This window comes from Belonocnema kinseyi, chromosome 8 (assembly GCF_010883055.1).
Source record: "Belonocnema kinseyi isolate 2016_QV_RU_SX_M_011 chromosome 8, B_treatae_v1, whole genome shotgun sequence".
Taxonomy (NCBI): domain Eukaryota; kingdom Metazoa; phylum Arthropoda; class Insecta; order Hymenoptera; family Cynipidae; genus Belonocnema; species Belonocnema kinseyi.
The window spans coordinates 39,291,074-39,300,119 of NC_046664.1; the positions used below are offsets into that span (position 1 = coordinate 39,291,074).

A 9,046-nucleotide genomic window follows, 5' to 3' on the forward strand; every position below is an offset into this window, starting at 1 on the left:
ACGAATAATATTTGGATAAATTGTATGGTTTATTTTTATTTTTTTTTTATTCCACTATTATTTTTATTTGAATAAATTACAGAATTATGTGATCTAACACTACTTGACTTGAAAAAAATGTAGAAAAAATGTCCACTTTATTTTTTACCTCATCCTATAATGGATAAACTTAAAGTATCTCAGTTGATTAAAACGTAACCGAATATTATATCTTTCAGTTTATCGAAGCATAGTTTGCATGTACGTGCAGAACTTTGAAAACAGAGGCTTGCATTTCCTCACGATCCAATGCATAAACAGATACAATTAGTTTTCACTTACAGTGTTTTCGTATAAATTCAAGAATCTCTCATTTATTTTCCATTTAGGAGTAAAAACTGTTTGAAGTTAATAAATCAAGAACAACCAATCCAAGAAGTTTCAATCTCATCAAGGATTAAAAATGTTCGGTACTCTACGAGTCACCTTCTCAGTCCTCATCATTCTTCTCACTTCAGAGGTATATGTTCTTTAACCGAAAGTGTAGTTTTTTGTTTTATGAATTTCAAAAAGTCAAAAGTCATGTAAATATTAAAAAATATTCCCAAAATGTTCCATCTAAAATATCAACCTAAATAGAAATTAATTTTCTATTTTTAAAAAGTGAAGTGAGTATAAAATTTTATTGACACAACAATACTTAATAAAATTTATTACATTTACTACTATAAGTATTAATAATCATTTGATGAATGAAATTTTTAAATACGAAAATATAAATTGTTTTTGCTTGAAACGATAAATATTTGAACATTTCGAAAACCCGAAAACACCTTTGGATGCATCTCCGAAATATCTGTGTGCTTCTTTTTTTTCTTTAAAACCATTTTTTCATTTATTAAATAATCTTTTGAAAATCTGAAACTTTGCAAAGTATGATCAAAAAATGGTTTGGACTCCTAGTTTTTTTATTATGCTTTGAATAGCTTTGAATAGCTTTTTCAGTTTTTCGATCGAACCGTTCGTTTCTTTATCATGCTTTGCAAAGTTTGAGGTTATGTATAAATTATTTAGTTTTCTGAAAATAACAATTGCATAACGTTATAAAATGATTTAATTGTTTAAAAAAAGGTTGTAAAAAAACATACCTACATATTCTGGAGAAGAATCTATTCGGACGCTTCATTTTTACCATTCTTTGTAAAGTTTAAGTGTATTGAAAAATTATATAATTGTTTAAAAGGAAGTTTAAAAATAAAGGTACACCGAGATATTTCAGAGACGAATCCAAAGTAGTTTTTATTTATTTTTTTTTTCATTTTTTGCAGCGTTTGAAGTTATAAATAAATTATTTAATTGCTTAAAAATATTTAATAACCAAAAAAGGGCAAACAGATAGTTTGAAGATTAATCCAAAAGTGTTTTCGGTTTTCCGATCGGATCCTTTATTTTTGAAACTGAGTTGAAACGTTTGAAGATATGATTAAATGATTCAATTGTATAAAAATGTTTTGAAATTTTTTTATTATGCCTAGCAAAGCTTAAAATTATTTAAAAATTATTTCATTGTTTGAAAGATGATTTGAAAGGGGCACAACTAGATATTTTGGAAATTAATTCAAAAGGGCTTTTGGTTTTTCGATCGAACTTTTCGTTTCATATTTTTTTTAAATGGTCCAAACTTTGTTTTGGTCATTTTGCAAGTTTGGAGATTCTGCCCATTTAACCTCTTTAGTAACGTATATTTGCATGAGTTTAGAAATTATTAAAAAAAGTTGAACGAATCTTAATAAAATTTAATTTGTTTAAACAATAATATTTCCATAAAGATAAACAATTCATTTATACGTAACTTTTAGATTTTAAATAAATGGTCAAGGTTAGATTTAAATGTTTTCTAGATGAATCTACAGGTGTTTTCTGTTTTTTATTCCGACCCTTCGTTTTTTACCATGCTTTGCGATGTTTCAAATGATTAAAAAATGATTTAATCAATACCATTTCAAATCCGGTTGACAGGTTCAGCTCAGAGCATCGAAATCCATTGGTATTTGTATATATCACTAGAAAAAAATTCTGTTGCAAACTTCCAATAAATTTATTGAAAGTTTATTTGTATTGGAATTTTACGATGATAGTCCAGTAGCCAGGAGCAATTTTGTATCATATTTGTGGCGGGATTTCTCGACAACAATTATACTGAACAATTTAAAAAAAATGTGCGTCTCTCGGGACTCACCGTAGAATTGAAATATCGAAAGAATTTTCAAGTGGAATGAAGTCACGGGATTCAATGAGTTGATGGAGTTAATGGATTTTATGAAATTCAAGGTATTCATAGGATTCAAGGAATTGATGAATTTCGTGAAATTGATGAAATAAAATAAATACATAACAATCAAGGAATTCGTGAAAATCATCGAATTCACGAAATTAAAGGAATTTTAAAGTTTGAAATATTTCACGAAATTGAATGAATTTATGAAGTTCAAGGAAATCATGACATATATGGAATTTATGACATTCAGAGAATTCGTGGAATTATGGGATTCATGAAAATAAATGAATTCGTGGAATTTATGGAATTCCTAGAATTCATGAAATTTAATAAATTTGTAGAATTCAAGGAATGTATCAAATGAAAGCAATTCGTGGAATTGATAGAATTCATGAAATTATGTGAAATTCCTAAACTTCGACAATTCTGTGAATTGCTAAAAAGATTACTTGTTTCATGTAATATTTTTACCACATAATTTTAAAGCAGTTCTACCGGCTTTGAGATAGAGCTTTTTGCAGAAAATGTTCTTGTTTCTGTTTATTTATTTTTTCTAATTGAAAGTGTAGTATCTTTGCGCCTGTAAAATGCAAGACTCTGGATATTGTGTATGTCTGGCTGCAGTCACTGGTATAATTTCAAGACGCACAACAAGCTGCATTTGTTTGCAAACGTAGCCTGTGTTTTCGTGGCTCAGAGAAATATCTAATGCAATTATATAATATAATACGATAATTATAATAATAATGAATAATAATGAGTAATATTCTTTTTGATTCTGGCAGGGAAGATTTTATTAATGAGCAATGGCTAAGACAGACCTTAAAATAATAAATAATAAAATAATAATGAATCAGAAAAGGAGATTTGTTTTAATATTTCTTGAAGCTATATCAAAAATTTAGGTACGTTTATTTAAAAAAATTATTTTATATGGCTGTTCGGCAGTAACTCTAACCCGAAAATGCAATTTTCTGATTTCTTAAAATAAATACCCTGGCGGACCGAAGGAACCGAATGGGGCCTTTACAAAGTACCCGTAAAGACCCCATGGGGTCCCCATTCGGTTCCCTTTAAAAACACTAGAAAAAACAGCAAAATAAACTTTTAAATTGTTGAAATTAGGATTCTACGTTAAAATTCCCCATAGAAGGTCACGGAATAATCGCAATACTTTTTTTTTGCAACAGTAAAAAGTTTTTAAAAATATAAGACGTATAATGCCTGTTGACTGCTACATAGAAATTCATACATTTTACTGTACTTAGCATGTAGAATATGCCCTGACGCATATTAATCTGGAATCATGAGCTGAGTTGTATACAGGTGCAAATCCTAATCCCCTATTTGCTTAGCAGCAATAAAATCTTTCAATGTTATTACCATTCGAAAGTAACTGATCCAGAATTTGGCAATTTTTCTTTTCTTTTCGAGTTCTGACATTTTGCTCTGGAATATGTCGACTAATTTCTTGAAAACATGATTTTTTTATTTCTGCCAAATTAAGCACATTTAAAGTTTTAAAACTATTTTCATCTTTCGAGAAAGCCAAAAATTCTGAGTTGTTTTTCATAAGATCGTCAAAAATTAATTTTGAAAGAGCAGCAGTATATGAGCTCGTACCGCTCTCGCGTATGCATGTTCGGACATGATGTGTTGTATGCGTTTTCAGCATAGACTGTAGTGAGAGCTTCCTTAATCCCACTTCCACCCATTATGTAGCCGATGCTACCCATGAATGTGAACATCGCATGAAATCCATCTAATCTGACAATAATTAAAACCTCGTCAGATAAGTACATGGCTAAGGCTATGTCTCTAGCTTTCATATACAGAAGCTGATCGGACGTTATAATATATGTTCTAATGCTTGCGGATGTTACATTTTCTAAAGAGACCTTTATAGCAGTGTGCAGTGTATTACAGTCACTTGGTGCTGCATTGATGAATGTTAAAAAATTGATGGTGGACATTTCAAAATTTTGCTCCTGCGTTAAATTCTCCATGAAGCCATTCCATCCGGTGTATTCAATTTCGATGTTGCAGTAGGTTTTAAATCAGGTTCTTCTTCTGCTATTTTAAGGGAAACTTACTTTAATCCATCATCAGTACAGGCAGGATACACTTTAAGGGGAATATTACCTTTCTCAGTCATCTCAGATGCAAGTGTATCAAAGTAAATGAAATGGCAGTGTGTCTAGAGGCAGACCATGGGAAGAACGGTTGGAATGTGTAAATAAGACCCTGATTCGAAGATACATAAAAAGCCATAGAAACACAAGAGCTTTCAGCTTACATAAGAAAATACATGGACGTAAAGAAAGCATATAAAGATATGAGAGGAAAGAAATTTTGTTGACAAATATTTTGTGTAAAGAGTGTCAGTGGAGTGAATGACACCTAAGACAAAAGAATTTGGATACTAATGGACCCGAGTATATGATCAGCAACCTAGGTCGGAACAGTGTTGGTATTTTTTGGTTAGAACTTCTATCCTGCAGCGTATTAAACAGTTTATCATTGTAGACGCAGAACAAATCTTGCGAAACCCTGAATTGTTTGAAACACCTTCAGGTTTAGGAGAATTGTCTATATATTTAGACTCCTTACTTTTATATTAAAATCAATTTTCTGCCAGTAAAATACTAAACATTAAAAGACGATTTCACCAAATTTGTCACAACTTAGTGTTCGATCTTGTATAATGAATTAAACCATATTGTTGCCAAAATTCGATATAAATCTCAAGGTATAATTTAATTGGGAACGTGCCGCACTTGTATTGAATCTGCAATATGACTTCTTCTCTTGGAGGAAAAACGCTCACGTTTCATTGAATGGTTTACCTGATATACGATTTGTACGTGGAATATGACATTAGAATAGAGTCTTGTACTGTAAAAGCAATCGAATGCAAATGCAGCAGCTGGCGTAATGGTAATGGTTGGTTTCTATGTGAGACCGAGCATTAGTCGTAATCAAGATCAAGTGCAAACTCACAGCTAGGATAACGATAATATGCAGGTACTTGTTGCACCGGATGCTGCTTGCTTATATCAGTGCTTACGTGAGCTTTGCGAAAACTTATTTCTTTAATCCACAAGCTCATTCCAAATAATTGCACATAAGCAACACCAACCGTTTAAGAGTGAAAATAAAAAATCAACACAATTTTCTGAAAAACTTTTGTTTAGAAAAGTGTATTGTAGTAAATTGAAACATATTTTATTTAGTAGTACTAACTAATTATAGTTGACAAATAACTTTTATGTGAGTTATGCGTTAAGCTGTGACGAAACAATGAACGACAAAAGTGTAATTCTTTAGCTTAATGTTACTTACCTACTTTGTATCGTTAAAAAAATCGTTACTATTAATTATTAATTGAAAATTAATATTAAGAGAGTGCAGAGAGTTTTTCTTCTATTTACTCCTATGTCAAAAGAAGTTTTACTTCAAAAAGATCTTATACTTTAAATAAAAATAATCAATATTATCCCATACACTCTTCATCCTAAATTTCGGAAAAGTACTTTTTTCTCATTTATATATTTCTGGGTTTTATTTGGTTAAAAGCTCGCTAGAATCTTTCGTGAGAATCTTGCTCACAAGTTTGAGCGCGCCTAAGGCGCGCGGCTGTTAGTTCTCGCGCTTCGTGCTCAATAATATATTTATCTCGCGTTTCGCGCTCGATACTGTTTTCCTCGTGCTACACGGCAGTAAACAGCTTGCGTATTTTGTGGTGCCCTGCTGATTTATCTCCCAACAGTTTCCTAGAAGAGTCTCTCAAAGCGACTTGCGTGTAGAGTCTAGTTACAACGATAGTCCCAACAAACCTCGATTAATGTAGAAGTGGGGGAGGGGGGGGGTGATTGAACTGAGAGTCATAGCTGGTTGATGTTTTATGCTGAGGTCACCAGCCTTCTGCACTGTTTCTGCACTTCACTTCTGCACTTGCAGGTGATTTGAGAACCTTCTTTAAAAATAAATTAAAAAACAATTTCAGTTTCAGTAAAATATTTACATGTCTGAACAATTATCAGTTATGCTTTCCGTTGAAAATTATTGGTATTTTGGTATTTTCGATTCAGAATATTGTTAAATTATAAAGAATATTAAAAATTTGCCAAGAATTTTAACTTATGTTGGTATTTTTCTCCTGATTTTTGTATTTTCAAACAAAAATTATTATATTTAAATCCACAGAGTTTTTTTTTAAATACAATTTAAAAGCTTAGTGTTTTTCGTCGGAGAATGAAAATCGCTGGTACGGCAGCCTAAAGTTATTCTCTCTTTGAAACTGGCTGACACGATATCTCGAGTTCGAGCCATATAAAATAGAAAAAGTTGTGAAATTATAAAAATATAGAAAGTAGCTTAAAATCATAGAAGATTACAATCGTGTGAACTAGGATAATTCACATGTGATAACATACAACGAAATAGCGAACTTTTGAAATCTTTTTTAAACAATTGAAGTTAAAAAAGGTCAAAAGTCCGCCATTCTGTTGTATTTTATCACAAGTGAAGTATCCCAAATCACGCGATAGCTACTTTTTTATATTTTAACAATTTCACAATTTTTTTATCTGTGATAACTCGAAGTCGAGATATCGTGTCAGCTAGTTTCAAACATGGATTAACTTCAGGCTGCCGTACCATCGATATTTACATTAAATTTGTTTTCAATTCCTGTTTTACCTTTAAACCACTTCTTTTCTCTACTAAAAGTTTTACAGTTACAAATTAATTTTACTCTAAGAAAAAAATGTTTGAAAAAAGTCATTGAAGATAGCAGACTGCCTTCTTAATTAAAAAAAAATATTCATAATTTTTGAAGAATTTTAGATAAAGCTGGCGTTTAGCGTCGACAATTTTTATTTTAAAATAAAAATGGTCATAATTGGAACAAGATTTAGCATTTCTTACAATTTCAAAATATTGTAGTATATTTTGACATAAATTGGTATGTTTATCAAAGAATCATTAAATTTTAAAAAGATTACCAATTTTATAACAATTGAAAATCATGTTAAAATTTGTTTAATGGAATTCTGTTATTAGACTAAAAATATTAGGTTTAAAAGAAGATTTACAATTTTGAGCCGTTTTTGTTATGTTTGAGTTTTTTTATCGAAATTTGGTATTTTCAATTTAATAAAATGATAAAGTTTTTCAGTTTATCGTTATTCTTTAGATTATCATTGTGAATTTTTAAATTGAAATTTTTTATCATTTTTGGATTTGTTGGCGTTTTATACCAGAAATGAGTATCTGAACAATTTGAGGTTATTTTTTAACATTTTCGATGAGAAATTTACCATTTTAAACAAAAAACATCAGGTTAGAGAGAAGTATTATAGAAATGAAGTGTTAATGAAAATAATAGGAATTAAACATCAGAAGAGATACAATCTTAAGCTATTTTTTGTTGTGTTATGTTAGAGTTTTTTGATGAAAATTGAACAATGATAGAATATGTTGACATTTTTCCTCTTTAATAGATTATTTTGATGTGAATTAAATTTTGTTTAAAATCAAACTTAAAATTATAAATAAAGCATCATATCAGTTTTTTGTTTGAAAATAAATATTTTGGAACAAAATTGCAATTATTTCATTGTCTGTATATTGTACAAAATTATTGTATATTAATTATGAAGTTAAGATGTTTATTTTCTCCAATTATAAAAAATACTATAAAATAAAAAAAATTTATATTAATATTAAGTTTATATTTTTATTTAAAAATTGCATTAGACGAAAAAAAATCTCAAGCGTGGGACAAATGTTTTTTTTTCTAGTAATTCAAATCTTTTATAAGCTATGATAAGAAGTGCATGCTAAATCTTCAAAGTTATTATATTTTTAATTTGTATTTAAAAAAAATGTTTAATTCAGCTTTACAGTGCACTTAATTAAAGCTGAAACCTATTACAATTTGACAACTTGGTCCTAACAAATTTTGTAATTGAAATCATGCAGCCGGTTCTTTTCTCTTATAGGTTTGAATTTATTTACAAATTACACCCCATTTTGCAAAATGAAAAAGTAAATTTATAAAAAAATTGTATTTCATTACAGATGTTTCACTACTGCTCAGCCGACGATGTGGTTGTAGATACAGAATCCAGACCTCCACAATCTCGACCATTTGGAATGCCCTCGCAAGTTATCTCCCGAGTGATGGAACAAATGCAAAGCATGAATTTGGCAGAACAAATGCCTATGCTTACGAAACCATTTATTCAAGCAATGAAGAATGTGATTGTCAGTATCGAACAGCTTCAAACTTCAATGAGCGTATTAGAAACCGCACCAGTACCAAACGCATAAAATCTGCCATTCTAACCAGACCATTACGACTAAACTGATTTTATCATTTTTGTTTTATTTTGTTAATTCTAACAAAAATGTTTATTTGTAACAAAAAATCGATTAATTAACAAAATCGTTTGTGTGAATATATCTGTTTGATTTAAAAATAAAGTTTGATTGAGTGAAAAAAGCCAAAGTGTTCTATTGATTCATGCTTTTCGTTCCAGTGTTTTTTTGCTGATTTTCTTAAATATTTTGTCGATTAAACCAAATTTTTCGACTGAATGTAGGAAATTATTGTTATTTGATTAAATAAGCCGAAACTTTTAGTAAGGTCACTTTCTTCCTAATACAATTTTTTTCCTGTTTGAGGATTGCTTGTAACATAATCGAATGACTAAAAGAAGCTGAAACGGTACTTATTTTAATTGGCCGCACTTATCATTGACTCATTCCAATTTTCTTGTTCCA

At 29.8% G+C, this 9,046-nt stretch overlaps 1 protein-coding gene across 2 annotated transcripts; it reads left to right on the forward strand.

The window, feature by feature from the left end:
* The first annotated feature begins 359 nt into the window (after positions 1 to 359).
* On the forward strand, positions 360 to 8,747 carry LOC117179113. Of its 2 annotated transcripts, none has more exons than XM_033370784.1 (2): positions 360 to 499; positions 8,342 to 8,747. In XM_033370784.1, the coding sequence occupies exons 1-2, from the start codon at positions 443 to 445 to the stop codon at positions 8,591 to 8,593; spliced, it is 309 nt and encodes a 102-aa protein (XP_033226675.1). In that variant the 5' UTR covers positions 360 to 442; the 3' UTR covers positions 8,594 to 8,747. The 2 variants fall into 2 exon arrangements, with proteins under 2 accessions (XP_033226675.1, XP_033226676.1); XM_033370785.1 differs by lacking the exon at positions 360 to 499 and adding an exon at positions 8,156 to 8,262.
* The last annotated feature ends 299 nt before the right edge of the window (positions 8,748 to 9,046 follow it).